The 27890-nt window shown below is 56.6% G+C and overlaps 14 protein-coding genes across 14 annotated transcripts; 7 read left to right on the top strand and 7 right to left on the bottom strand.

The window, feature by feature from the left end:
* Positions 1 to 203: 203 nt before the first annotated feature.
* Positions 204 to 795, bottom strand: KRP23_12027 (uncharacterized protein; the record flags this gene model as incomplete). Its single annotated transcript, XM_067882614.1, has 2 exons — positions 204 to 580; positions 654 to 795. The coding sequence occupies 2 exons, from the start codon at positions 793 to 795 to the stop codon at positions 204 to 206; spliced, it is 519 nt and encodes a 172-aa protein (XP_067739635.1).
* A 434-nt stretch (positions 796 to 1229) lies between these two features.
* Positions 1230 to 1851, bottom strand: KRP23_12026 (uncharacterized protein; the record flags this gene model as incomplete). Its single annotated transcript, XM_067882613.1, has 2 exons — positions 1230 to 1624; positions 1710 to 1851. 2 exons carry the CDS (start codon positions 1849 to 1851, stop codon positions 1230 to 1232), a joined length of 537 nt encoding a protein of 178 aa, XP_067739634.1.
* A 219-nt stretch (positions 1852 to 2070) lies between these two features.
* KRP23_12025 (Glutamate synthase 1 [NADH], chloroplastic) lies at positions 2071 to 6786 on the bottom strand (the record flags this gene model as incomplete). Its single annotated transcript, XM_067882612.1, has 1 exon — positions 2071 to 6786. The coding sequence occupies one exon, from the start codon at positions 6784 to 6786 to the stop codon at positions 2071 to 2073; it is 4716 nt and encodes a 1571-aa protein (XP_067739633.1).
* A 1785-nt stretch (positions 6787 to 8571) lies between these two features.
* On the top strand, positions 8572 to 9158 carry KRP23_12024 (uncharacterized protein; the record flags this gene model as incomplete). Its single annotated transcript, XM_067882611.1, has 2 exons — positions 8572 to 8707; positions 8782 to 9158. 2 exons carry the CDS (start codon positions 8572 to 8574, stop codon positions 9156 to 9158), a joined length of 513 nt encoding a protein of 170 aa, XP_067739632.1.
* A 266-nt stretch (positions 9159 to 9424) lies between these two features.
* KRP23_12023 (uncharacterized protein) lies at positions 9425 to 10047 on the top strand (the record flags this gene model as incomplete). Its single annotated transcript, XM_067882610.1, has 2 exons — positions 9425 to 9556; positions 9652 to 10047. The coding sequence occupies 2 exons, from the start codon at positions 9425 to 9427 to the stop codon at positions 10045 to 10047; spliced, it is 528 nt and encodes a 175-aa protein (XP_067739631.1).
* Positions 10048 to 10481: 434 nt separating this feature from the next.
* Positions 10482 to 11073, top strand: KRP23_12022 (uncharacterized protein; the record flags this gene model as incomplete). Its single annotated transcript, XM_067882608.1, has 2 exons — positions 10482 to 10623; positions 10697 to 11073. The coding sequence occupies 2 exons, from the start codon at positions 10482 to 10484 to the stop codon at positions 11071 to 11073; spliced, it is 519 nt and encodes a 172-aa protein (XP_067739630.1).
* A 353-nt stretch (positions 11074 to 11426) lies between these two features.
* KRP23_12021 (Endoglucanase) lies at positions 11427 to 13101 on the bottom strand (the record flags this gene model as incomplete). Its single annotated transcript, XM_067882607.1, has 3 exons — positions 11427 to 12145; positions 12238 to 12885; positions 12948 to 13101. The coding sequence occupies 3 exons, from the start codon at positions 13099 to 13101 to the stop codon at positions 11427 to 11429; spliced, it is 1521 nt and encodes a 506-aa protein (XP_067739629.1).
* A 270-nt stretch (positions 13102 to 13371) lies between these two features.
* On the top strand, positions 13372 to 15291 carry KRP23_12020 (Protein MRG1; the record flags this gene model as incomplete). The annotated part of the gene is made up of 4 exons (XM_067882606.1): positions 13372 to 13911; positions 13983 to 14226; positions 14313 to 14457; positions 14730 to 15291. The coding sequence occupies 4 exons, from the start codon at positions 13372 to 13374 to the stop codon at positions 15289 to 15291; spliced, it is 1491 nt and encodes a 496-aa protein (XP_067739628.1).
* A 160-nt stretch (positions 15292 to 15451) lies between these two features.
* On the bottom strand, positions 15452 to 20474 carry KRP23_12019 (DnaJ-like protein subfamily C member 7; the record flags this gene model as incomplete). The annotated part of the gene is made up of 9 exons (XM_067882605.1): positions 15452 to 15784; positions 15847 to 15909; positions 15980 to 16019; positions 16123 to 16148; positions 16205 to 16263; positions 16334 to 17346; positions 17432 to 17559; positions 17639 to 18941; positions 19906 to 20474. The coding sequence occupies 9 exons, from the start codon at positions 20472 to 20474 to the stop codon at positions 15452 to 15454; spliced, it is 3534 nt and encodes a 1177-aa protein (XP_067739627.1).
* Positions 20475 to 21047: 573 nt separating this feature from the next.
* KRP23_12018 (uncharacterized protein) lies at positions 21048 to 21616 on the bottom strand (the record flags this gene model as incomplete). The annotated part of the gene is made up of 2 exons (XM_067882604.1): positions 21048 to 21124; positions 21208 to 21616. The coding sequence occupies 2 exons, from the start codon at positions 21614 to 21616 to the stop codon at positions 21048 to 21050; spliced, it is 486 nt and encodes a 161-aa protein (XP_067739626.1).
* Positions 21617 to 21770: 154 nt separating this feature from the next.
* KRP23_12017 (Intraflagellar transport protein 43) lies at positions 21771 to 22725 on the top strand (the record flags this gene model as incomplete). Its single annotated transcript, XM_067882603.1, has 5 exons — positions 21771 to 22116; positions 22187 to 22246; positions 22316 to 22404; positions 22474 to 22527; positions 22591 to 22725. The coding sequence occupies 5 exons, from the start codon at positions 21771 to 21773 to the stop codon at positions 22723 to 22725; spliced, it is 684 nt and encodes a 227-aa protein (XP_067739625.1).
* Positions 22726 to 22863: 138 nt separating this feature from the next.
* Positions 22864 to 23347, bottom strand: KRP23_12016 (uncharacterized protein; the record flags this gene model as incomplete). The annotated part of the gene is made up of 2 exons (XM_067882602.1): positions 22864 to 23235; positions 23306 to 23347. The coding sequence occupies 2 exons, from the start codon at positions 23345 to 23347 to the stop codon at positions 22864 to 22866; spliced, it is 414 nt and encodes a 137-aa protein (XP_067739624.1).
* An 89-nt stretch (positions 23348 to 23436) lies between these two features.
* On the top strand, positions 23437 to 23754 carry KRP23_12015 (uncharacterized protein; the record flags this gene model as incomplete). Its single annotated transcript, XM_067882601.1, has 1 exon — positions 23437 to 23754. The coding sequence occupies one exon, from the start codon at positions 23437 to 23439 to the stop codon at positions 23752 to 23754; it is 318 nt and encodes a 105-aa protein (XP_067739623.1).
* An 863-nt stretch (positions 23755 to 24617) lies between these two features.
* Positions 24618 to 26003, top strand: KRP23_12014 (uncharacterized protein; the record flags this gene model as incomplete). The annotated part of the gene is made up of 1 exon (XM_067882600.1): positions 24618 to 26003. One exon carries the CDS (start codon positions 24618 to 24620, stop codon positions 26001 to 26003), a length of 1386 nt encoding a protein of 461 aa, XP_067739622.1.
* Between the last annotated feature and the right edge of the window lie 1887 nt (positions 26004 to 27890).

Raw genomic sequence — 27890 nt, 5'->3', positions numbered from 1 at the left:
TATTAGGCGAAGACCAAGTTGAAGTGAGCAGCGTTCACCTCAAAAGGACCAGGCGGCAAAGAGCCGAGGTAAGCTCCTGTCGCGGCAAAACGCGGGGTCTTCATGTGAATTTTGCGTAGGCAATGGAAGTGCGCTCGTTCATATAAGCTTATGCATGTTGTACACTTGACGTGAGTGTGGATGGCGATCGCCTGATGTCCTCCTTATTCATGAACATATCCTGGCAGGGTGTCGCGAGCTCGGAACATGCACTTGCCGGTGTGGTAGGCGTCGACGTGCGTGGCCATCTGAGCGATGGCACAGGGGCGACAGAAGACTACGAAAGCCGTGTCTTGGAAGGTAGTGCCGGGGATGGAAAAGAGCTCCCGCATTTTGGTACGGAGGCACGCGACGCTGGCGGTTGCGATGAGTTCGGCCAGTGCGCACAGTGATAGAAGAATGGGGTCGTCGGCCGCAGCAGCTACCAGTCCCAGGAGATAGAGCGCCGCGTACGTGCCGAGGATGATCGAGTAGTGCGCAAGTCTGATGCGAACAGTGATCTGAGCCACTGAGATCACGGGGCAACAGAACGCCAGCAAACCTGGCGGGTGAAGCAGCAGAAGTGAGTTAGGAGAGCTGCGATCACTTGGTGAAGTTGACACAGAGCTCGCTACCGTTGGGGATCATGTCGTCGCAGCAGTTGAAGAGACCATTGCTCCACCCGCCGACGGTGATGCCGTTGTGGTCGACGCCCTCGCCGAGTTCGAGCTTGTTCTGATAGACGAACGTGGTGGACGACTGCTGTTGGGACCTCATGGTACTCGGAGGACTGCTTCTCTTGTGACGCAGTGAATTTGAGTGTGAGCTGCCAAAAAGTGATCAAGAAGTAGACAGCAAAGTGGTCGTCGAAGAGGCTGGGCGGATGGAATTCGTCCGCATGTAGTTGTGTAGGAGGTCCACGCCGACACCGTATCTGCTGTGCTGTTCGACTATGAGTAAGAAGAGCTCGCATCATGACCGGGTACTTCAGCACCATCAGTACAACTTCGATACCAACGTGGAAGGCACCGAATCGAAGCTGGAATCGGAAGCTATCCAGCTTCTTCGTTGAAGCCTTGATCAATGTGGCGAACACTGCCTGACGTTGTTTGCTTTGGGACGACCGACTTCCACCAGCTAAAGTACCCCTCAGCTAGCTTCGACATGCTGCTGACATGCTGTTGCTTTACATGCTGCTGCTAGTATGACGCTCACTGATGCACGTACCCTTCGAGCGTAGCCCTCGGACCGAACGAGCAGGTTCCAGGTTCGTACGAGGCCATGCGCGTAGCCATCTGAGCGATAGCGCAGGGTCCGCACACGAACGCGAGCACGACGTCTTCTGCGATGTTGCCCGGGATGGAGAACAGCTCGCGAATGTGGACTCGGAGGAGGATGACTCCGATGGGGATGGCCACCCACATCACGGACGCCATCCCCGCCGCGACGCATACGAAGATGAAGAACGGATACTCGAGCGACGCGGAGAGGTGGGCCAGCAGGTAGAGGCCCAGGTACACGGTGATGACCAGCGAGTACGGCGCGAGTCCGAGACGTTTGCTGATCTGCGCCATCGACACCACGGGGGATACAATTGCCATGACCCCTGCCACAAGGAGCGCACCACAGCGAAGCGCAGTTAGTAAATGCCGTGAATGCAACCGAAGAGCTGCTGGAAAGTGTGATTGCACCGTTGGGGACGCAGTCGTCGAAACAGTCGAAGAACTCGGTCTTCCACGAGCCGACTACGATACCGTTGTGGTCGGTGCTTCGACCGTGCTCCAGTAAGGTCTCCCGCAGGTAGTAGTCATCCTGCTCGGGTTTGGACTCCATCGCGCTTCGGACGTGCTAGTGTTGGAGAGGATTCGGTTGTGGGAGTCGATCGTGGACGCCCATTTCGAATTCATTCATGTGGTTTCAACTTTAGTGCGCTTCACAGAACCTGTATCGGAATGTGCAAGTTGTAGCCTCATAGCTGATCTCCGTTATACATTCCATCCTCTTTATTTGCCTTTGTGCTCGTCCATATCATCATACATACTTTGGTATAGTTTAGGCGGAAGCGGAAGCCGACTTCTTGTTGTCCTTCACGACTGCCGCGTGCTGAAGCAGGACTCGCTCGTAGTCGGACGGCATCACACGCATGAATTTGGCGAGAGACACATCCCAGTTGTCCAGCACCTTCTGGCCCTTGGGCGACTGCGTGCGCTCTACGTGCTTGGTGATGAGAGCCTTCACCTCCTGGATCTCGGCATCCGACGCTGTCGCGGTCAGCGGGGCCACGCCCACCATACCCATGTTGCACTTCTTCTCGAAGCTCTCATCCTCGTCGAAGATGTACGCGATACCACCAGACATACCAGCAGCGAAGTTGCGTCCAGTAGGACCCAGGACCACCACGCGGCCGCCCGTCATGTACTCGCAACCGTGGTCACCCACGCCCTCAACAACAGCCTTCACACCAGAGTTACGCACGCAGAAGCGCTCACCAGCCTTGCCCGAGAAGTAGGCCTCGCCGCTGGTAGCACCATACAGCACGGCGTTACCGACAATGACGTTCTCCGGGTTGGCACGCTCAGAGAAGTCCGGGCTCGGGTACACCGACACCTCACCGCCAGACAGAGCCTTGCCGACGTAGTCGTTCGAGTCACCCTCTAGGTCCATACGCACACCCTTGGCCAGACCGAAGGCCAGGCTCTGTCCACCGTGGCCTGTGAGCTTCAGGTGGATCGTTCCGTCCGGAAGACCCTCCGCGCCGTAGCGCTTGCAGACCTCGTGAGAAAGCGTGGCGCCCAGCGTACGGTCCAGGTTGGTCGCAACAGCCTCAATCACAACCGGGGTCTTGCCCTCCAGCGCATTCTTCGCCTGCTCGATCAAGCGCATGTCGATACACTTCTCCACCTCGTGATCCTGCTCAATCTCCTTCTTCACGCCAGCACCCTCGTTCAGCGTGCTAGCGTTAATGAGAAGCGGGGATAGATCCAGTTTGCTGCTCTTGTAGTGCAGCGCGTCCTGGTTGACCTTCAGCAGGTCGGCGCGACCAATGAGGTCGTCCAGCTTGCGGAAACCCAGACGGCGCATGTAGTCCTGCACCTCCTCGGCAAGCATGAACATGAAGTTCGCCACGTGCTCAGGCTGGCCCTGGAACTTCTTGCGCAGCTCCGGGTCCTGCGTCGCAACACCAACGGGGCACGTGTTCAGGTGGCACTTGCGCATCATGATGCAGCCGAGAGCAATAAGCGGGCCAGTCGCGAAACCAAATTCCTCAGCACCCAGCAGAGCAGCAACCATCACATCGCGGCCAGTCTTCAGCTGGCCATCGGTTTGCAGCTTCACGCGCGAGCGCAGGTCGTTCAGCACCAGCGTCTGCTGCGTCTCAGCAAGACCCAGCTCCCATGGAAGACCGCCGTTCTTCACACCAGTCCACACCGCCGCACCGGTACCACCATCGTGGCCCGAGACGGTAATGTGGTCCGATTTGGCCTTGGCAACACCGGCAGCAACCACACCGACACCAACCTCAGACACCAGCTTCACCGAGACTTCGGCCGACGGGTTAGAGTACTTCAGATCGTGGATCAACTGAGCCAGATCCTCAATAGAGTAAATGTCGTGGTGCGGCGGCGGGGAAATCAGACCCACACCAGGCGTAGTGTGACGCATCGAACCAATGTAGTCGCTGACCTTGTGGCCAGGCAGCTCGCCACCCTCACCGGGCTTTGCACCCTGGGCCATCTTGATCTGAAGCTGGTCGGCGTTCGTCAGGTAGTTCATGGTCACACCGAAACGACCTGAAGCCACCTGCATAATCGCCGAACGGCGTAAGTTCGCCGGCTCGCCGGGCTTCGTAAAACGCTTGACGTCCTCACCTCCTTCGCCAGTGTTGCTACGTCCACCAATGGTGTTCATTGCAATGGCCAGAGCCTCGTGAGTCTCCTGCGAGATACTGCCAAGACTCATGGCACCCGTGTTGAAGCGCTTGACGATATCAGCCACGCTCTCCATCTCCTCCAGCTTCGGCATCTTGTCCTCGTCCACAAACTTGAAGTCCAGAAGACCACGGAGGTTCACACGCTTGCACAGCTCGTTCGTCTCCTCGACGTACTGCGCGTAGGCTTCGCGGGAGTTCTCACGAGCAGCACGCTGCAGCGCGACAATGTTCTTGGGCGAGTTGTAGTGCACCTCCGAGTCGTTACGGAAGTGGTAGCTGCCGGGGTTGCGGATCAGAGGCAGCATATCGGAGTGCAGCGGGTAGCCGGCCTCGTGGAAACGAGAGATGTCCGTGTACAGCGCCTCGAAGTCCGTGCCCTGAATACGCGAGTTCGTGCCTTCGAAGCACATGCTAATGATATCGTCGCCCAGACCCACAGCCTCGAACACTTGCGCACCCTTGTACGACTGGAGCGTGGAAATACCCATCTTGGACATGACCTTAAGGATACCCTTGCCCACGGCAGCGCGGTACTTGTCGAAGACTTCCGAGTTCGCCATCTCCTTCTTGGAGTGCGCGTACAGCAGACCTTCGTCATTCATCTTGTTAAGCGCCATCTCGGCCATGTGAGGGTTGATGGCGTCCGCACCGAAGCCCAGCAGCGTGCAGAAGTCGTGCACCTCCTTGGCGTCACCACACTCCGCAAACAGAGCCACACTCGTACGCTGCTGCGTCCGCAGCAGGTGCTGGTGCACGGCACCAACAGCAAGAAGTGACGGCACCGGGTAACGGTTCACACCGGCAAGCTTGTCAGACAGCACGATAATAGGGGCCTTCTCGCTCACAAGCGCATCTGTGGCCTGCTCGCAAAGACGGTAAAGCGACTCCACAAGACCACGAGCACCGCTGCCCGCAGCGAACGTGGCGTCCAGTACCTTCGGCGCCCAGTCCGGGTTGTTGGTGCTCTTCAGAGCATCCATCTCAGCAGTCGACATGACCGGGTGCTCAACCATCAGACGCTTGGCGTGCTCAGCAGTAGCGTCCAGGACGTTCGCCGCGGGTCCGACCGGACACATCAAACTCATCACCAACTCCTCACGAATGGGATCAATCGGCGGGTTCGTCACCTGTGCGAACAACTGCTTGAAGTACTCGAACGGCAGCTTGGGCTGCTCCGACAGCACAGCCAGCGGCGCGTCGTTACCCATGCTACCCAGAGATTCCTTGCCGGTAATGCCCATGGGCATCATAAGCAGATCCATCGTCTCGGTCGTGAAACCAAACATGTTGAGACGACGGTTGAGCTCAGCGTAGTTCGGGCGGCACTTGAGCGGAGCGGCTTCCTTCTTGGTCGCAGTGAGCTCCGACAGCGACACGAGGTTCTCGTCCAGCCACTTCTTGAACGGACGGCTCTCGCTGACAGACCGCTTCACTTCGTCGTCCGACACAATCATACCGCGCTCAAAGTCCACGAGGAACATCTTGCCGGGCTCCAGACGACGCTTGTACTTGATGTCCTTCTCTGGCAGGTGCTCCAACACACCAATCTCACTCGAAAGGAGGACGTGGTCGTCCTTGGTGACGTAGTAACGGCTGGGACGCAGCCCGTTGCGGTCGAGCGTGGCACCAATGTACTTGCCGTCCGTGAAGGCCATCATGGCCGGGCCATCCCACGGCTCCATGAGCAGCGACTGGTACTTGTACATGTCCTTCTTGTGCGCGTCGATCAGCGGGTCGTTCTGCCAGGCTTCGGGGATCATCATCATCATGCCCTCCGGCAGCGAGCGGTTGCAGGAGCTGGCCTTGGTCAGGATCTCCAGCACCGCGTCGAAGTTCCCGGAGTCCGACTTGGAGTCCGAGCACACGGGCAGCAGGTCTGACGTGCGGTTGCCGAAGTACGAGCTGTGCAGGGTGCCGCCGCGAGCGTACATCCAGTTCTTGTTGCCGCGCAGCGTGTTGATCTCGCCGTTGTGGCACATGATGCGGTTGGGCTGCGCGCGGTCCCACGACGGGAACGTGTTGGTGGAGAAGCGCGAGTGCACGAGCGCCACGTACGACGTGAAGTCCTTGGCAGACAGGTCGTCGTAGTACTCGAAGAGCTGCTCGGGCGTGAGCTGGCCCTTGTATGTGATGGTGCGGTTGCTCAGCGAGTTGACGTAAAAGTCCGAGAACTTCTTTTCGTTCACGGACGTCACGACGTTGCGCAGCCGCAGGAGCTCCTTCTCGAAGTCGTCTCCGGACAGCGTCGGGTTCTCGTTGAGCACCATGACCTGCTCCACGTGGGGCTCGGACGCGAGCGACGTGGCGCCCAGCGTGTCAGCCGTTGTGGGCATGGCTCTCCAGCCCACGACCTTGAGGCCCATGGCCTCGGCCATGTCGTCGAACGTCTTCTTAGCCAGAGGAACGTCCTTCAGCGCACTCTTGTTGAAGAAGACGTTGCCCACCGCGTACTTCTCCTTCTCGAGGCTCAGCTGCTTGGCGGCGGCGCCGAACTCGCCGTCCGCGGCCACGCGCACGATGAACTCGTGGGGGAGCGCCACTAGCATGCCGGCGCCGTCTCCGGACGCGGGGTCGCAGCCGCAGCCGCCGCGGTGCGACATGCGCACGAGCATCTCGTTGGCCTGCACGACGGTGGCGCGCGACGGCTGCTTCTTGAGGCTGGCGATCATGCCCACGCCGCAGCTATCCTTCTCCTCGAGCTGGCGGTAGAGCCCCTTCTGCTGGAAGACGGCGCGCTTGTCGCCCGGGAAGGAGCGGAAGCCGCGCACATGACTGAGCGCCGACGCGCGCGGGAGACTGGAGAGTGAAGCGGCAGCGCGGCGATGGATGCGGAACATGCCGAATCGGGAAGTGACGGCCAGCGGGCGGCGGCGCGGAATGCGGAATGCGCAAAACGAGGTTTTGTATGGCGCTTTGTATAGCGGAGACCACCAGAAGGATGCTGAAGTGAAGTAACAGAAACGGGGCCGGATAAAGAATTTGAGCCAATGAAAGCGTGGCGATCTTGAGCGTTCTTTGCACTGCGCTGCCTTAGATCCGATTTCCGTGTTGGCCATCCGTTTCGGTTGACTTGGATGGCGTTATTGCTTGGCGTCCTCTTCCCAGCGTGCGATGCAGAGGCGGCAGAGCTGCTTAATGTTATTGGGCTGCTGCTGCAGGTGCCTGCATGGCCGCCCAGGCTGCCGGTGCTTGTCTTGCACGTCGGTTGATTTCTCACTCGCAAAGCCCATCCTCGTGCTTGCGCAAAACGGGCCAATGTGGGACCAGATGCCGAGTGACTTGGCCTCAGTATGCGCTTGTTAAGCATTCACCTCCACGCACCATTGTTGCTCCTCAGAGATGGTCCCCAGGACACCCAGCAAGTGCAGGCTGGGGACCATTTCGCGAGCCAACCCCTGCATCAAAGGCGCTTGCCTGATGCACCAGATTGCGTGGACCGGCATCGCTCGCGATTGGACAAACGTCCCTCAAAGCAGCAGCCCCCCCCCCTCACGGTCTCAGCATGTGGGGGCCTCCAGTTTGCGATTCCTCGTGCTGCAGAACTGTAGCCATCTCGAAGGACGTGCAACAATCGACAAGACTCCACTTCCGGTGCATTCGGACCGTCAAGCTGCAAGGTGTGTGTCTTCCTGCAACTGCAACCGGCGGCTTACGCCAGGATGGGGGCGGCGCAATTTGCACGATGCCGTCGGCAGAGCTCCCGGGCTTGACTGGCGCGCAGAGGTTCAAGCGGACAAGTTGCAGTAAAGGGAGTCGGGCATTGCACCAGCCGCGCCAAGCATGCGGATGTCGTAGAGGCGTTAAACCAGTTCCGGTGCGCGCAGCTTCAAGCGCGAGGATCCACATGCGACGGGCGCTGGGGATTTGCGCGCAGTCGAACAGCAGCGTGCTTGTTGTTGTAGTTGCGGCTCGTCAATCCTCCAGCTGACGTGCTGCCCTCCGAGATGACTCTGAGAGCACTGGCGGGAAGCCGCTGCTGGTCCAATATTTTGCGTGTCCGTGGCCGCATGGCAACCGGTTATTGGTAGGCAACCAGCCTGTGCAAGTGCAGCACCGTGTGCAGCCGCAGCTTCAAGCGCTCCGCGAGATTCACCGCCTGTGACAGTCACGGGCTCTGCTCGCCTTGTCTACGGTTTACCGCCTTGAACTTGCAGTTGTTGCAGTGCACTTGGAGCGCTCCGTCTATCTTTTGCCGATCGACGGGGATTGACGACCAGTGAACGTCCGCTTGTTCAACGTTGCAGCAGCAAGAAACCAGGCGTGCTTGGCGCCGAGTTCAAACACGCCTGGCGGAGCTGGCGTCGTGTTCGCCCCGGGCTTGGCGACCAGTTGCTGTTTCGGACGTCGGAGGGCTCAAGAGAACGCGAGGAAGCACTGCTGTGGAGCTGCACCAGAGCCTGGAAGACTGCTGTCCTAATGCAGCGCCGTCTTGGTCAATCTCAAGCCTGAACACGTGATCGCGACCGAGGTGCGAGTCGCTCATGCCGCCGCTTGCAACAGGTCGCCACGCTCGACCAGACGCGGTGCTCCGCTCGAAGAGTCGCGATCCAAGATACGCGTCCGCCCGGATACGCACATTCGGTGAAAGTACGTGAGCTTGGTAAGTGACTGCGACGACGACGATGTCCGGCAAGGCTGACGATCCCAACGTGCCCATGGCACCGACGCCCGCGATTGAAGGCGTCGACCACAATGGTATCGTGGTGGGCAAGTGGAAGAACGGACTCTTCAGCTGTTACACGGCGTGTATCCCCAATGGTGAGCGGCAAGATCTTTTTCTCGAGCTGCGTCGGACAAGCTTGGGTCTGGTCTAACAGTGCCTCTGTCTGCAGCCTTCATGCCGTTCGTGTGTCCGGGCGTCTCGATGGCGCAGCTCTCCGCGCGTCTGGGACTCGCCAACTACTTCATGGTGCTCTTTGCGTACCTGTCCGTCTACGGACTCGTGCTGCTCGCTGCAGTGACCGACTTGGACGTGGTGAGCACCCTCGCGGTGATCATGGCCGTGTTGGTGCTGCTCTTCACCATTCGCATCCGGTTCCGCATGCGCTACCTGTTCTCCATCCCCGGCACGTTGACGGAAGACCTCATCAGCTCCATTTGCTGCAGCTGCTGCGCCATTGCGCAGATGACTGCACACGCCGAGTCCTTCGAGATCAACACCTGCGGCATCGTGCCGCGAGCCACCCTCCCGGGTTACACCTTCGGATAGGCGTCGTTAGACGAGCAACTCAATCAAAGAGAACGGTGCTGTTGAAACGTTTACTGGGTCATAGCAATGATATTAGCGTTGTTGTGAATAGTAATGTGGCTTCAGAACAGCTAATCATGGTACTGCACTCGCTTTTAATGACTCGAGAGGCGAGGCCCTGCAGATGTAGAGACCGACGGACAAATGGGTTCGATGTGACCTTCGCATGCGTCCACGATCGACTCCCACAACCGAATCCTCCCCAACACTAGCACGTCCGAAGCGCGATGAAGTCCAAACCCGAGCAGGATGACTACTACCTGCGGGAGACCCTACTGGAGCACGGTCGAAGCACCGACCACAACGGTATCGTAGTCGGCTCGTGGAAGACCGAGTTCTTCGACTGTTTCGACGATTGGGTCCCCAACGGTGCAATCACACTTCCCAGCAGCTCTCCTGCTGCATTCACGGCATTTACTAACTGTGTTTCGCTGTGGTGCGCTCCTTGTGGCAGGGTTCATGGCAATTGTATGCCCCGTGGTGTCGATGGCGCAAATCAAGCAAACGTCTCGGACTCGCGCCGTACTCGCTGGTCATCACCGTGTACCTGGGCCTCTACCTGCTGGCCCACCTCTCCGCGTCGCTCGAGTATCCGTTCTTCATCTTCGTGTGCGTCGCGGCGGGGATGGCGTCCGTGATGTGGGTGGCCATCCCCATCGGAGTCATCCTCCTCCGAGTCCACATTCGCGAGCTGTTCTCCATCCCGGGCAACATCGCAGAAGACGTCGTGCTCGCGTTCGTGTGCGGACCCTGCGCTATCGCTCAGATGGCTACGCGCATGGCCTCGTACGAACCTGGAACCTGCTCGTTCGGTCCGAGGGCTACGCTCGAAGGGTACGTGCATCAGTGAGCGTCATACTAGCAGCAGCATGTAAAGCAACAGCATGTCAGCAGCATGTCGAAGCTAGCTGAGGGGTACTTTAGCTGGTGGAAGTCGGTCGTCCCAAAGCAAACAACGTCAGGCAGTGTTCGCCACATTGATCAAGGCTTCAACGAAGAAGCTGGATAGCTTCCGATTCCAGCTTCGATTCGGTGCCTTCCACGTTGGTATCGAAGTTGTACTGATGGTGCTGAAGTACCCGGTCATGATGCGAGCTCTTCTTACTCATAGTCGAACAGCACAGCAGATACGGTGTCGGCGTGGACCTCCTACACAACTACATGCGGACGAATTCCATCCGCCCAGCCTCTTCGACGACCACTTTGCTGTCTACTTCTTGATCACTTTTTGGCAGCTCACACTCAAATTCACTGCGTCACAAGAGAAGCAGTCCTCCGAGTACTATGAGGTCCCAGCAGCAGTCGTCCACCACGTTCGTCTATCAGAACAAGCTCGAACTCGGCGAGGGCGTCGACCACAACGGCATCACCGTCGGCGGGTGGAGCAATGGTCTCTTCAACTGCTGCGACGACATGATCCCCAACGGTAGCGAGCTCTGTGTCAACTTCACCAAGTGATCGCAGCTCTCCTAACTCACTTCTGCTGCTTCACCCGCCAGGTTTGCTGGCGTTCTGTTGCCCCGTGATTTCAGTGGCTCAGATCACTGTTCGCATCGGACTTGCGCACTACTCGATCATCCTCGGCACGTACGCGGCGCTCTATCTCCTGGGACTGGTAGCTGCTGCGGCCGACGACCCCATTCTTCTATCACTGTGCGCACTGGCCGAACTCATCGCAACCGCCAGCGTCGCGTGCCTCCGTACCAAAATGCGGGAGCTCTTTTCCATCCCCGGCACTACCTTCCAAGACACGGCTCTCGTAGTTTTCTGTCGCCCCTGTGCCATCGCTCAGATGGCCACGCACGTCGACGCCTACCACACCGGCAAGTGCATGTTCCGAGCTCGCGACACCCTGCCAGGATATGTTCATGAATAAGGAGGGCATCAGGCGATCGCCATCCACACTCACGTCAAGTGTACAACATGCATAGGTGTCTACGTAAAACATGAATGAACGAACTTCTTTGGAGCAACAACACTGGTAGGACTGACAAGAATGGAAAAATCGTACACACCCTTCATGAGCTAACTCCGGAGTAAACGGACTGCTGAGTAAAGCAACCGGGTCCTAGTTTTTGAAAGGCATCAAGCCTGTGTTAGCATGCTAACCGCAGTGGCAATAAAGGAGATTTGTCGATAGTTGACGCACAATAGGCTCGATCGAGCAGCGCAGAATTGAGACGAAGTGTGTTTGCTATATTACTACGAAGTAGCACGTAGGCAACTAGATTAAAGGAGGTACGAAAGGAGGAGCGAGAACGCAGCAAACGTGGCTGCTCCTAGTGTGGCTGTTGATGTGGCAACAGCAGCCGAAAAATCAGTGTGAGTCTGGGGGTCGCACGCGTCGCACAGAATAGTCGCTCCGTTGGACGCATCGGCCAGCGCAGAATCGGTAGCTGCGCAGACAACGCAGTTGTTTCCGACGCAGTTGTACAGGCACGTGCACTCGCCGTTGAAGCAGCCCGCGTTATCGGTATCACCGCACTCAATCTCGTCGCACTCTGTACCGGCGCAGTACCGGCCGTCTGCATCATCATCACACGCGCAGGTGCTGTTGCCCAAGCACGTGCCCATGTCGTTGCACGCCCCGGTGTCACCCGCTGAGCAGATTTCGCACTGCGGCCCGCTCCACCCGGAGTAGCAAATGCACTTGCCACCTTCACACCCTCCGTTGCCCAAGCAGGTTTTGGTGCACTTTGCGTAAATGGCGACAATATCTTCGACACTCGTAGCTGGCAGCGTCTCCAGAAGTGCAACGCGCTCGTCGAGTGGAGTCACCCAGTCGTTGTCCACGAAGCCGCCCGTGTCAGCAGATTGCGGGTTGAAGGCCCAGTAGAACGACCCGATGGACTTGTCCTCCAGGTACGCCGACACGGCGTCGGCCCACTTCTTGTTCTTGTCCTTCATCTGAGCCCCCAAGACCCAACGACCACCGCCTGGCCGGTTGTCTTGGGCACGAAGCCAAAGTATTCGTCCCAAATATCCGGCATGTTGGCCGGGAAGTTGGAGGCCGTCCACCACGGAGCCTTCCAGTCTACACCTGGCGAAATGAGGTGCGGGCTGTACACCAGTCGCTCCATGTTGCTGAGCTTGACCGGGTAGTCCTTGGCTCCCTGCAGAGACCCGCCCGCCTGCCCCCACTCGAGACTCGCGCCCTTGATGTTAGTTTGCACTCCTTCCACGAATATGAGCAGCCTCGGGCACTTGCTCAGCACGGCGTTGCCGATCTTGGCGGCCTGCAGGTTCCAGTCCGTGTCTTCGTCTCCTTTGCCCCACGTCGCCTTCCCCTTAGGCTCGTTCTTAATGTCAATGGCGAACACGTTCCACGCGCCCGGATCATCGCAATACCTCGTCGCGAGCTTCTGCAACGCCGGGGTGATGTCACCGGGCACTGCAATGTCCGGGAAGTTCGCCTCGGACGCCTCAATGCGGTGGCTGTCGAACATGATGAGGATGTTGCGCTTGCGCGCCTCCCGCACGATCACGTCCAGCACCTCCAGGTACGTCTTGCCCGCCAGCGACGGCGAGCCTCCCGTCTGCGTGCTCTTGACCTTGGGGTCGTCGATCACCGAGTCCATGGCCAGCGGCAGCCGCAGCGCGTTCATGTCGTAGCTCGCGAACAGGTCCATCGCGTCACCGATGGTCGTGGCAGACGGCCACAGACCTTGCACCACCAGCTCAATCGTTTCTGTCATGCATTAAAAAGTTAGGTTTTGCACTGGAACGCGCCAGGAAGAGACACACACGTACCGCCGCCGAACCAGTTGATGCCCTTGATGTGGAACGTCTCGTTGTCCGCCTTGAGCTGCCCGTCCACGGAGCGGAACTCGATGAAGGTGTCACCAGCCTCGCAGCCGGACAGCAGAGCGCTGGCCGCAGCCAAACACCCCAGGAATCGCGTCATGATGCAGATGGGGGCGGACTGCACGTTGCACACTGCAGCCTGGAGGTATTTGTACCCTATAGAGTCAGCCGAACAGCGAAACTCCCGCAACTGCTCACAATGTTGCACGAAGGTGGAAATTTAAACCGTACTTAAAAGACCCCCAAGGGTGCTACGACAACCTATTCCTGCGAATACGCTATCCCACAACGCAGTCTTATATTGAGCGACAGCCTTCCCGCCAAGCATCAGTATCAAAATAGTAGTTTATCGAGCAGCTTCATTAGCAGCATGGGCGTCAAAGTGGGGGACACGGTGCTGGCGTACCACGGGTTGATGATCTACGACGCCAAGGTGCAGAAGGTGGACAACGGCCAGGGCGTGCTGGAGGCGGAGGGCGAGGGCGGCAACGCAACGGCCAGCACGCAGTACTACCTGCACTACCAGGGCTGGGCCAAGAAGTGGGACGAGTGGGTGCGCCACGACCGCGTGCTGGAGGCCTCGCCAGCCAACCGCGCGCTGCAGAAGCAGGCCAAGCAGGAGGTGGCGCAGGCCAAGAAGGACAAGCGCCTGGCCAAGAAGAAGAAGATTAGCTCGGCCGGCGTGGACACCCCCAGCTCCCGCAAGAGCCCGTTCAAGCGCCTCAAGCGCAGCACCGACAATGACTACGAGGAGTTCCCAGGCCCATCGACGGAGGAGAGCGCAGCCGCCAAGCAGATCAACATCCAGATGCCCTTCTCGCTCAAGAAACAGCTCGTGGAGGACTGGAAGAACGTAACGCAGGCCCCGCATAAGCTCGTGCCTCTGCCCAGGAAACCCAACGTCAGCCAGGTGAGCAGGGAGAGGAAACAGTGTGGGGAAGAGTCGTGGCTGATGTTTTTATGTTGTTTTGTGGGTGGTAGATTATCAAGACGTACTTGGAGTTTAAGAAGAGCAAGGTGCATGAGGACGAGGCCAGTGAGGAGAAGGAGTACAAAAACATTGAGGGCATCATGGAGGGCGTGCAGTCGTACTTTGACCGCGCGCTGAGCTCTATTCTGCTCTACCGCATGGAGCGCAGACAATACCAGGAGCTCCGACAGAAGCAGGCGGAGGAACTGCCGCTCTCGCAGATTTACGGCGCCGAACATCTCATCCGGCTTTTCGGTGCGTGCAACAGCAAATTGTCGTGATTTACCTGCTGGAACCATCGATGACTGATGTCGTGTGTTCTGTCGACTCTTGTACTGCAGTGAGATTACCCGTTCTCCTCGCAAGCTCCAACATTTCTCCTCGCGAGCTGCACCAGATCCAGGCGCGACTCAACGACTTCCTCAAGTTCATCCAGAAGAACTCGGCCGCATGGTTCGTCACAGAGTACGAAGCCGCCTCGGACAAGTACGTGGAGCACGCCACTGCGTCCTCATCCTAAATGAGCAGCAAAACCCGCAACAGCAAGTGTAATGTGCAGCTATCTTCAATTCACTCGTACTTATCCCTATACATGGCTACACTCTCCTTTTCAGTCTTGAAAGTCTCCACAAAATAGGCCATGTCGATGACTCACTGGACGCTGTCCATGCTGCTGTACGCCGTCACTAGTTGGCAGGCTTGGATCCTGGCTGCGGGTATGCTGTACGCTGCCTTCCAGCTGCATTACCTGCCCGAAGGCTGGCCAAAGTGGTGGCCCGCGTGTACTTCTACCCGACATGGCCGCTCACGTACCTTTCGCGACGGAAGAACTACTGGACGTTGGTGGACTCTCATGTGCTGTTGGGGGCTGCTCCAATGTCCTTCATGCCCCATGTGGACGCTCTCGTGTCTCGCGGTGTCCGCGCGGTGGTCAATTTGTGCGACGAGTACGCGGGCCCCGAGAAACAGTACAGACGCCAGCACATTCAGCAGCTCCGTCTCCCGACGGTGGACCATTGCGAGCCGTCGCTCGCGGCCCTGGAAGCTGCGGTGGCCTTCATTCGCACCCAGAAGCAACGGGGCGTGAGGACGTACGTGCACTGCAAAGGGGGCACTGGGCGCAGTGCGGCCGTGGCCTTGTGCTGGCTCGTGGCCAACCGCGGGATGACGCCGAGAGAGGCGCAGGACTATCTCAATGAGAAGCGCCACGTGAGGAAGTCGCTGTACCTGCAGCCGAATGTGTTGGCGTTCTGCAACAAGATTCAGACGCCCAAGGCGAGCGACAAACAATCGGAGCGTTCAAGTGAGCCCGAGGAGTGAGCAGTGCGCTGAATTGAAGTGCGATAGAGGAACACACTCCTGAGGACAAAGCGATACCTTCACAATTAAAACGCAGTCGCTGGTTCTTTCGATGGTACTGGTCTCCCTTGACAACAACCTTCAGCTAACCTAGCAGCCAACGATAAAGGATGTGCCTTCTTCACCGTAGACCGGAGTCAGCTCCTGCAGTAGCTAGTTGGAGCGGAGGACAACCTCCTGGTTCACGAACTGATCCAGGAAAATGGACGTCCAATTCCCCCGCATCCTGTCGTTCGTCTTGGTCTCTTTGCTGCAGATAGGCAATGAGGTCTGACAGCGCTGAGTCCACTCCGCACGAGGTTACAAGGATAGCGCCACTGTTCGCAGCATGCGCAGTAGTGTACTCTGTTTCAACAAACAACTTGATCAAGGTCTTGTCGTAGGGCGTGTATGGTCCCACGAGCCCGTCTTGGTCTGCTTGATCATGTTCGGCAGCGATGCCTCGTCGTGGTATCTGCGACCAATATCGGGATCGCATCGATCGGCTTCCGTCTAATGCTCAATGGATCGGCTTACCTTCAATGCCCAATTGATCAAATTCGCGTCGAAGTATTCGTGGCCGCTCAGCGCAAGTGCAAGCTACGTCTTGATGGGAAAGACCTGGAACTGATGCTACACGCACTGGTCAGTGACTCTTCGAAGTACTTACCTCGACGACGTCCCCACCACACGATCTGGCCTTGCTGAATCTGCCATGCAATCGTTAATACAGCAATTCATTTGAATAATAGTTCATATTGATTCGGTCGCAATGCTGCTGCGTTCGACGCGAGTCCTTCGTGGCGCACTCACATTAGTTCTCGTAGAAATTGCCAAACCTGTTGTAGATCAACTCTCGGTCGTACTTGGAGCGGGCGCTCTCGTCGGACAACACGTTGTACGCGGCTGTCATCTCCTTGAACAAGTCCGCGTGGGTCGACGTCTTCGCTTTGTCTGCAGCGGCGACGAGCAAAAGTTAGTGAACGACCGACAGCAGCTCCGTGATAACCCGAAAGTATCGTACCTGGGTGATACACGAGTGCCAGCTTGCGGTACGCCTTCTTGATTTGTTCGCCCGATGCCGCTTTTTCGATCCCCAGCACGTCGTAATGCGTGCGACGCTGGGTCTTAGGTGCCATGAATGATGCCCGGCCACCGGCACCTGATGACGGGAATCTGCTGCTACCATAGCTACTGCCGTTGTTGTTGTTGTTGCCGCCGCTGCTGGTGCTTGTGCCGCGCCGGAAGTTCTCGTGAAACCTGCTGTCATTCCACGACGATTCTTCCCAGCGATGTGAGCGCCTCTGACGTTGTTCCCGTTCAGCTCGCTTCTTGGCCGCTTCTCGCTGTTTTGCTTCTTCGCGGGCTTTGGCGATCGCTGCCTTTGCCTCGTTGCGCTCGCGACGAACGTCTGCCGTGGCTTCAGTAGGCAATTCATTCGGTTGTTCGCGTAAATAACTATCAAAGTCTTTCACCGCTTCGTGGAACATCTTCAACGCCACATAGCAACGGGCTCGGCGCAGCAGCGCACGGGCGTATTGCGGCTTCCGTTGCAGCGCTTCGTTGCAGTCAAGAATCGCTGTGTGGTACCGTTCCAAGCCCATCTGAGCTGCTGCGCGATTGCAATAAATAATTGCGCAGTACTCGAAGTGCTGCGGGTCAATCTGCACTGCCTCCGAATAGAAGCGTACTGCCTCCTGGTACTCTCCTTCTTTGAACCGAGCGTTACCATTGTGCTTGAGCTGCTTCATCTCCTGCCACTGCCGCTTCAGCTGGAACACATTAGAGCTGCACGGCGCCACGTCTTCCAACACGTTGAGTATCCGAACTGCATCCTCGACTTTGTTCTGATAATGCAGCGTGGTTGCCCACAGCAGCCCCAAATCAATGCCAACGAACGCGATCTTTTCCACTGTCCTGTCCTTGAGAGACTTGGCGTTTCGTCCTCTCCTATTAGCTGGACTTGACCGCTTCCCATGATTTGCAAGCTGCTTCTCGACAATAGACGTACAGAACGCAACAATTTCGCCAAACTCCCTATCAGCCAAACCACGAACACAACCTTTGCGTTAGATGCTTCCAACATAAACCGAAACCACCAAGTCTGCACAGGTATACGCACTTTTGGTGAAGTAGGATACGGGCCTTTTGAACCTGTAGCTTCCGACAGCTTGGCGCAAGTGCCAGCGCACTTTCGGTGTGCTCCAGAGCGTGCTTGAAGTCTCCACTGCCCATACCACTTGATTTCACCTTGTAGCACCGTCAATTTCCTAATAGTTTCTTCCACCTTGATCAGCGAAGCATGATCTGCTTGGTCGCAACTCCTCACCTCGCCTCCGTGACCTTCCATGAGCTGCTTAGCCGTGTCGATGTTCGCTTGAGCATGAGCAGTTTCACCCAGCAGAACTTGAATCCGACCAAGCCGCAAGTACGCGCGAGCGTACGTTGCATCGACTTCGATCGATCGCTGGCACTCACGCTGCGCTTCAGTGATTTGCGTCAGCATCATCAGACATGCCGCTCGGTTTGCGTGGAGTTTCGCTTTATCGGTTCTGAGCTCAGCCGTATCCGAGCTATCGTTATGATGAAGCTGGGATTCGAGAACCTCAATGCTTTGACGGTAATACTCCGCTGCCTCTTCAAATCGCCTTTTGCCATGAGCGACGCCGCCGAGAAGCTTCAGCTCCAACCAGTCATGCTCGTCTTCGCTGTCCATGTCAGCGTCGCCCTCTTCACGGTGATAACCCGTGGTTGCGGGCGGTGCGGAGCTAACGCGATCATTACGAACCCCAGCACCCCGAAGAGCTGCTCGAAGAATTCGGCGCGATCCAGCAAACGCCGGGCGGGTTCCGCCTTCATTACTTGGCTGAGGCTTGTCATGATGAACTGATCCATTTGACTGAGGAATTGAATGACTCGAGTCTTGGGACTGCGATACAGTAGCCTGTTGCTGCTGCGACCGGAAAAAGGGTACGCCAGGTTCGTTTGATGTACTCGGCTGCTGAGCTGTCCCAGCAGTAAAGTTGGTGGCACTTGCTCCAAAGGTAAAAGGTATACCTTTGTTAGCTGTAGGCCTTACCACATCGGGATTCCCTTCGGATGATACAAACGGCGACGAAGACGGATGGTTGTGAAAAGTTGGAGTCACGAACGGATCTGCGGGCGGACTGCGGCCATACGTGTGCCGCAGACGAGCATTCTTGCGGCTGCGCCTATTGTCCATACCGAAAGGAGATTGCGACGTCGATGTCGACGCGGAAGCGCCAGGGGAAGGTTCAGGTTCGTTTTCTCCTCGCTTGGCATCCTTCCTCGGGCTGTTCTTGTTCGTGAACATTCCACTTTTCCTGGGACGCACTCGCGAAGTATGACGCGAGTTCTTTTTCGCGCCTGAGTTTCCAATATTGAAAGCACCAAACGCTGCATTGTCCGTCTGTGTCCCCGCAAATTGTGAGCTGGGTCGTTCAGCCTGCGAATCAATTGCTGCATCTCCGAATTCAAATGGGTCATGCGAGGTGCCCTTGCCAAACAGAAACTGCGCGGGTGGGCCTACAATCGGCGTCGCCGGGGCGGCTCCTCTATTCGATGTGCTGAAAGGCGAGGGGTTCGCTTCTGTTGGGCTCTTCGGGTTTGAGCTCCCAAATACAAAAGATCCGCTTGTATTTTCAGCAGAAGGCACAGCCTCCATTCGACTGGCTGGACCTCCGGGTCGAGAGAATGAAGTCTCAGATCGTCGCCGAGTAGCTGGTGCTGTCTGGAAAAGCGACGGACCGAACGAAGCAGAAGTCGAGGAGGAAGTCTCGTTTTGTTGCGCTGCAAAGACCGAGCTTGAGCTAGTTTTCTTCTTCCGGCGGTCTGAATTTCGATGCGCGTTTGGTCCAGCGACGCCAGTGGTAAAGGATGCAGAAGCTGGAGTTGGATCGCTATTCGTCTCAAACCCTCCGATTGAAGTGCCTGCGTCGGGTACTTTTGCTGCCCATGCAGATCCTTTCCCTCTTGCTGGTGCTGCACCGGATGGAGCTGGGGCCGGCCCAGTCGAGTGAAGCGAGTCATTGCTGTTTTGCCTGGGAATAACAAACGGTTTTCGATTCTTGTACCCTTGTCCAAACAGGAATTCGGCATTCGTGGGTGTCCTTGCAGGCTTGACGTGTGGGCTCGGGCTACGCATCAAAGTATCGTCGCCATCATCAACAGGCGTGGCTGCATTTACTGGCGCTTGAGACGCAGCACCACGACTGGCAAAATTGTACGGCTTCGGGGCTTTGCCGCTCCGTCCGATCGTAAATCCGCCATCACCCCCAAAAGATGCAGCTGAGGCGCGTCGAGGCGTTGGGCTGCGCATGTGCGTGTCGTCGCTGCCATCGCCAAACCTCTCGGATCCCGAGCTACCAAACGTAAACCCGGCGTTTTGGGCACAGAAGCCGCCTTCTGCTCAGCTCCAAATGCAGGTGTCTCGACTCGCGGTGCCTTGAAATTAAACATCGGGCTGCTCGTCTGCCCAGCACCTGCCGCGTCCTGTTTCTCTTCCGTGGCAGATGTCGGGAAAGCGGTCGCGCATTCCCTCGAAAAAAATGTTCCTTGGTCGACAGCGTCGAGAACCTCGGCGACACGCCCGTGGGCTGTCTCTGCCCGGCCGAACTCGGCCGTCTGAGCTGCTTCTTCGTCTTCTCGGTGTCGTTCGCCTGGAAGCTCCACCTGCCAGCCTCCACGTCGAACGTGTTGGCCTCTGCCGGCTTCTCCACGCTGCGTCTCTTGAACGGGTTATCCACAAAGGCCTCTTGCAGCTCCTTCCACCCGGAAACACCCCCCTTGGGCTGCGTCAGGTCAATGATGTCCGGGTCCTGCTTCTGTCCTCCTGAATCGTCCTCTTCCTGCCCCAGAGTGTCCTCCTCCTGCTCTAAAGTGTCCTCCTCCTCGTCCAGAGTGTCCTCATCGTGTGGGTCCAGGTCATCCGTGTCCACCGACTGCGTGTCCGAGTCTGGCGGCTCCAGGGACGTCTCGGACGGCGCATAATCCTCATCCTCGTCGCTCTCGGGGGACCGCATCGGGTACGAGAACGAGTCGCTGGGGCTGGAAGGCACCTGGCCGAAGCTCGACCACTGGCTGCCGTCCGACGCCGCGTCTCGCTCGTCCTCCGAGCTGTCCGGATACTCCACGAGCTTCACCATGGCGAGGAAGCGCCGCTTGGACCGTTATGCGCGGAATGTATGGGCTTGGGGAAATGGTGAGAGGTAGGGGTAGTGATCACCTGAGTTTAGTGACATGGGAGAGGAGGTTTGTATGATAAGGAAAGTTGCAGACAGCGGTCACAAGTTTGTATAAACAGGGAAAGTTGTGGACAAGTGTAGCCATTTGTTTTTCGATACGTGCATTTGTGGTCGATCTAAGGGTGAATGGAGTACGTCTATGAGCGCTTGACCTTCTTGCCGCTCTTCTTGCCTGCAGATGAGGATGCCCGTCGCTTGGTGGGCTTTTTAGCACTAGATGGAGCTTCGTTGTCGCTGTCCATTGCGTCGCCGGCCTGTTTCCACGCCACATCTTCGGCCGCTTCGACGTCAACGTCACCCGTTTGCCGCACGCGACCGACCTCGGTGCCGTGCTGGTTGTCCCAGTCCTTGAGTTGGCACCCATCATAAAGTCGTCCTGCACGACGGACCACGAGCTCTTGGCCGCCGGAGCCTTAGCAGTCTTCTGCTGCGAGGCCTTGAGCAGTCCCAGGAAGTTGTCCTTGGACATCTCCTTCACCTTCTTGTCGTCCTTGTCGTCCTTCTTGCCGTTCTGGTGCTGGTGTTCTCAATGGCATTGAATAGAGCCACCACTGCAAACACAGAACAAAAACACACAACAACTTGAGTCCCAGCTCCAAAAGCTCTTTGACTTCCGAGTGCCAATCGTCCGCACCTCCTTTCGTTGCAATCATGCGCAGCTTGCGGTCCTGCGCAGCCGTCGAGTGGTCAGGCACCGCCATGTCCTTCTGCTCGCGCTCCCGCTTCTCGGCGGCGCTCAGTCTCGCCGTCTTGGTCTCCTGCTTGTCGCTCTGGATCTCGCGCATGCGGGCCGTCGTGCGTTTGGCCAGGATGGGCTGCGCGTCGGCCGCCACGTTCTGGCCCAGGATTTTGCTCATGGCGTCTCCGAAGCCCACGGCCTCATGAGCTTCCTCTTCATCTGCGCTGCTCTGCGGGTCCGCGTCCTCCTCTACGTCGCTCTTGGGCTCCTGGTCGCTGCCTGATTCCGCCTCGGATGACGCGACCTGAGGTTGCTTCTGCTCGGCCTTGGAGGCCTCCTCCACGTACGTCGACAGCTTGGGCATGGTCGCTAGTGAACACGATTGTCAAGTGCTGCACCAACCGATTGCCGCGCCAGGTGCCTAAACGAAAGTGCCTCATTTAGGTATGTCGTACTTAGAGGGGATGCCTTTTTAAGAACATCTTCTTGAAGCGTCGCTAAAGCTCACCACCATTGTCATGCCGTCGGAGGCGAAAGAGAGCAAGGATGGAGACGCTAGTGACACGAAGCGCGGACGTGCTGCGTTTGATGTCGATGAAGACGAGACGGTGCTGACAGACGAAGCCAAGAAGCCGCCAATGCGTGCAAGCATCGGCTGGGGCAACGAGACAACACTGGCCAGTGACGAGAAAGAGGGTGGCGGCACTCCAGACCCCGATGCCGCTCCTGTTGCTACTGGGTCATCCACAAGCGAGTCCAAGCGCGTAGGTCGCCGTCGCAAGGGATCTGAGGCTGCGGGGTCTTCAAGTGTCGATCGGCGGAATCAGAAGAACCGCTACTTTGAAGAGGACGATGAGACCACTGGTATGAGGAGGACTGACGGTCATACCCCAACTGATCAGCTGATGTGTTTGGTTCTTTATGACTTGAGCAGACATCATGGAGATTCCGGACCTAGAGGAAGAAGAACGCGAGCCTGACATCACCACAATGGGTTAGTAGCTTTCAACAATGTCAGCGCTTCACCATTTCTAACCAACTTGATATTTTCTGTTTCGTCAAGTTGCTGAGGCTCCACGCAATACAACGCGAGCCGTGCAGAGCTTGAAGCAGCTAGATAAGGACATCAAGTTCGCACTTCCGAGCGCCACGGTACGTTCACCGATAATTTCTTCTTTCTCGACTGGCCGAGTCAAGCTACTAATCCAGCATTTCCTGCAGGCACATGGCGTTGACTTGCATCTCTTGACCAGTGCCTTGTGTCCCGAACGAGCGGTACGTCTGACAGGCAAGCTTCTGCACGTTTAGGTTCATGCTCACAGTCGTGAACAATGGCAGGTAGCTGAAGACGATGAGCCGTGGGATTTCGACACGCTGCTCAATGACATCGCACAGGAGATCCAGAAAGACCTGGACGAGAAGGAAGAGTTCGTCCGTCTCGGCTCGCAAGAATCTTTCCACCCCGCTCCTTAATCAGTACGTGTAGCTGCAGACTAAATTTCCTAAAGGGTGTTACACGTAGCAGCACATACTCCATATCCAACGCATTTCGCCAGAAATCTGCTGCTCCATTGATGTAGGTAAAAGACACTCGCGTATGCTCCTCTCTCTCTACTTGTGCACTTCGAACTTCCACTCGACGCTGTACACTCCCACCGACTGTTCTCCTTCTTCGTCGTAGTCCGCCCAGTCGTCACTTAGGTCGACATCGTCAAACGCGGCATGACGCCCCGCCGAGATGACGCGGTAGCCGCTCTCCGGGTGCCACGCGTAGGGCTCGAGGCCGCGGCACTCGAAGCCCACAAAGGGCACGAACTCGCCCGAGTCGGCGGCCGAGATTTCGCGCGTGAGCTTCTTGACGTCTCGCACTACCGTGAGCTGCGAGGGTTTGTTGGCGCCCGGCCACTTGAGCGTGAAATGCACCTCGCCACGGCCGCCAGCCACGTCCACAGCCTCCTCGTCCGACACGAACACGGCCTCGCGCTTCTCGTCGCCACGTGGCTCTTCACGTCCAGGCACCAGCGGTGCAGAGCGGCGCGGTCAACGTCTCCACGTTCTCCAGGTCAGCCTTGACGTACAGCACGAAGAGCACCATGTTGCCTTGAGGAATGGTCCCTACGGGGTTTTATCTAGGGTTTCTATAAACCCTAATTAGATCACTTCCAGAAAGCCGCGATCCAAGTCATGGAGACGGGGAACACGGCTGGGGAAGGGTCTCCGCGCGCGCATCAGCAGAGTGGCAGCTTCCAGCGCCAGGGCAGTGGCGTAGATGAACGTATCCGCTCGGCAAGTGGCAGCTTCGCGGCCCCCGACGAGAACGCAGACGACGACGCGTCCATGTCGAACGACGAGTCCATGTCCTCGTCCTCGAGTCTGGACATCGAGGGCGTCCAGATCTGGAGCGCAGCGGCCACTCAGATCCACGACAGGATCTGCCAAACCGCACCAACTCGTTCGACGACTTCGCGCGGCAACTTCCGTACCAAGACAATACTAATTTAAACAATATTGTGCCTCCACGTCCGACGAGCTTCTCGTTCGACGTGGTGGACGCTTCGTTAAGCGGACAGACGCCGACCACGCAGAGTATGTGGCTGTTGACGCAGTTCGCACCTGCCATGGCAAAAACCATGAGGAGTGCGGACCCTAGTGCCGATATGGAGGACGACGAACCTTTTGATGAGGAGACGGAGAAGGCCCAAGCTGCTCAAGTTAACAATGGCCATGGCAATGAAGGAGTTCCCGGTTGGAGAGAGCGAGCAACTCGTCCGGCAATAGACGAGTGGCGTGGGCCTCGACTACAGCTCACGTGGAGCTGCCTGAAGGAGTGAGACTCACGTCCGCCAGAAATGAGGTTACGGGCGTTCAGCTGAGATTGAAGTCCAATGTGCCGTTTCTGATGACGACAGACACGAGTAATTGGTTGCTGCCATTCGGGCATGGACCGAGAGCAAGGGTGGCAGTGGATACGAGGTTTGTACCGCCCCACATGTTAAAATTGAAACTTTTGTGGTGGGCTGTGTGGAAGACGAGAACTCAGATTTGGTTATGGAGACGTTGGAGCGCACTGGTGTTAGCAGCAAAGCTGCGAGGGAGCATGCTGTGTACATGCGTGTCCGCGTTGGGGGGGATTTAGAGCCGGGGGTGTATGAGCTGCCGTTGCGCGTGTTCACTCAGGAGGCAGGCTTTCGCGATGAACAACTGACGTGGTCGAGCAGTTTTGCGGTGCGTGTTGTGGATGTACGGCTTCCTGTGCCGAGTAATTGGCGTTTTCGATTGGATTTATGGCAGCACTGGACTGCCGTGGCACGTGCACATCGCGCTGCACTGTGGAGTAACCGGCACTTTGAGCTCATTGATCGGATATGGCGCCACTATCGGAAATGGGTCAAAAATGCTTGTCTGTTGTGGCCACGGAGATGCCGTGGGCAGGCCAGCAGTGCTATATGGAGGAGCAAAATGCATCAGCTTTGTTTGAGCACGCCGTGTTGGAAGTGTATGAAGACCCGGCCCATGGTGTTCCTTTGTCAATAGACTTTACACACTTTGATCGCCTGTTGAAGCTAGCGGCGCATCACCATTTAGACCACGAGATCGAAGTGTTCGGTCTTCTCTCTGTGTGGCGCGACCCGGTGGCAGGATTTAACGCTCCTGCTGAGCTCACCGCGCATCATCTTCGACCGCCGCCAATTGTGTCTGCTCCTGACCCGGTGCCCGCTTCAGAAGTGCGTCGTCGAAACTCTTCTTCTGGGTCGGGGTTGACCTCTCCGACTGCTGTATCGTCGTCAACAATGCAAAGTGCTGGTAGTACTGGAAACAACCTTGGCCAAACTCAAGACCAGCCAAGCACGTCCGCATCGCCACCGCCGTCTCCCCCAACGGTTTCTTCACAGCCGCCTGCGTTTGTGATCGACGGCTGGCGAATCCGGTGTCAGGACCGCACGACTCAACGTGTGCGATACCTGAGGCGCGTTTCCGAGGTCGAGTCGTTCATTGAGCAGTTCTACGCTCACTGTGTAGCGTTGGAGATTGCAGATCGCGTACGGATATGTGCTGATGAGCCACGGGATGTTGCTGTCTTCCATGAACAGTTGCGCTTTATGCAGCGGTTGGCGCCTAATTTCCGCATCAAGCTAGCAGTTAACCACCCTGAGTTTTTCTCGCCGGCGTATACCCCACCTCAAGTGGCCGATTACGTGCCGCTCTTGCCGTTGGCGTGTGCTGACCTGGAGTTAACACGTCGTTTGGCCAACGATGCTCGTGCCCGTGGAGGGCATGTCTGCTGGTACGTTTGCTGTGGCCCAGCATTCCCAAACCAGTTTGTATCGTCGCCACTTGTTGAAGGCGAGCTCGTTGGGTACCTCACTTTCTTCTTCGAGCTTGACGGCTTTCTTCGATGGAACTACTGCCTTTGGCCGGCAAGGCCATGGGACGATCTCCGGTGGCGCGCTCCAATGTGGAAGGTGGGAGACATGTATTTTGTGCTTCCAGGTCAGGACGGTTGGCCCGTGGAGACGCTGCGTCTCGAATCTCTGCGCTTTGCAGGCCAGGCTTTCGAGCTGTTGGCACTCGCCCAGGAAACACTTGCGCCAGCGCAAATGCAGCAGCTGCAGCGCACGGTCGCCGAGCAATTTTGCGGTCAAGCGACTTGGAAGAGTTTGGGCGTTGTACTGATCGAGCGCGCGAAGACCTGTACTCACTTGATCCGTTGGATTACCAGCGTGCCAAGACGATCATCCTCGATACCGTAGCAGCGGCAGCAGTCAAAGGTGGAGCGGTTAAACCGACAAGTAGAATTTTACTTGACGTGCCGAGCTCAACCACCATGTTGCATGTAGTGTTAATACTACGAAGGAAAGGTAGAGAACTGAAAGTAGAGTGAACAATTCTTCATGTTGCTTTAGACTTAAGATGACTACACTGCGTACGAAGGCTCATATGGTGATGCATGTAAAAGTTTCCACACGTGGTTTCAGAACAGGTCTGAGAATACTATAATCATCGCCTCGATAAATGAAGAGCGCACATGCTCAATGCAATACATGTACTGCTGAGTGGGAAGACTCATATGGTGATGCATGTTAGAGTATCCACATGATGTTTCAGAACAGGTCTGTGTTGGATATTTTAATCATCGTCGTCCCGGGTCAAAGACACAAGCACAAATGAGTAGTGGAGAGAGTCGGAAGTGGATGCTCATCATATATGCCGATGTAGGCGGCTTTCATGAAGGGGAATCCTAAAACAAGTTTATCGTCACTCTCACTCCATCCAGAACATGAAAACACACAATATACAAACAACAGCTTGGGGATGTCACCTCAGAAACACAGGTGTAAGAAGTCCACACGCTTGTCCGAAGACCAAAGGGTAGTTAGGTGGTAATGATAAGTAAGTATCCTCATCAGCGACATCCAGGGTCCCACATACATATACATCAATGGTTGTTTCATCAAAATTCTTTAGGTGTTCGGTTTATCGACACAAAGAAAGCTTTGAGCAAGCTCGCAGCCATCCCATTCCGAGTGGTGCATGAATGATTTAATCATCAACAACTCATTGCCATCGGGACCCCACATAAATACACAAGTCTACAGTGTAGAGGTATAAGCAGCTATGTTGACTTCGCCGCACGAGGCGCCTCGAAACACCCGCGCTTCCACCATCACCACCCGAAAGCAGATCAGGCAGAAACACGAGAGTCCGAAGCGCACACAGCAGCGGAATCCGTAGTAAGCTCGCTCTTCACTTTTGCTTCTGTGAAAAAGTACCGGGTCCAATTACAAATGCTCACCCACCAGGCAGTGACAGCTCCAGCGCACACAGCGACACCCCAACTCGAACTTTTCAGCAAGTCGAAGATTGCCACGTACGCCTTCACCGTCGACCCAGCAGGCTGCAGAATATTGCCGGCGTGGAGTATGTAGAAGCAACATATATGTTACAAGATACAGATGCATACAGCTGGTAAAAGAGGTCAGAACTTTGAGCTATTCATTGCCATAAGGCAGATCATGAACACGGACCAAAGTATGTGGTCATCACTCCTCTCGAACATACAGATACAGATGAGTGGAGAGCTCATTTTATGGGTGATAGTGATATATTCGATTCTTCACGGCTAGTTGGTTCAAGCCAAATCAGACACTATTTTCATCATCGCACTCCAGGTACATTATACAGATATACACACATGTAGATAGATACACGTACTCAATCTTGGTTCGGCTGGACTCGGTGTTTGCATATAATGATTCCGGATGCAGCTATCTTCCGCACGGTTTATGGTTCTCAGAAGAGGGAGCTTGTGATCTTCATCGCCCTGCACTTTGGATACACGCCGCTGAGTATTGAAAAAAACTGGAGATCCGACCGTCGACAATTGAGAATGATCGATCCCAAAGGCTGAGCCGAAGATCCGACAGGGGCATCCAACCGTTTAGGAGCGAGCCATTGCAAGGGGTAATTACACATCGTCGCAATTGGATTGGCTATCACTTTTTACAGAAACCGAACTTAGTCGAGGGCAACTGCTGTACCGGTATCGTGACGGCGGACAAGGCAAGTGCAATTAATGAAGGCAATGCAGAATCTGTCACCCGTAACTTGTTTTTATCTAACGGATAAGTGCGCGTGGA

The sequence above is a fragment of the Phytophthora ramorum genome (genome assembly GCF_020800215.1).
Source record: "Phytophthora ramorum isolate Pr-102 chromosome Unknown Phyram_PR-102_s0014, whole genome shotgun sequence".
Lineage (NCBI taxonomy): Eukaryota > Oomycota > Peronosporomycetes > Peronosporales > Peronosporaceae > Phytophthora > Phytophthora ramorum.
Note: the sequence above shows the minus strand (reverse complement) of the source record. Positions and strands in the feature narration are given on the sequence as shown.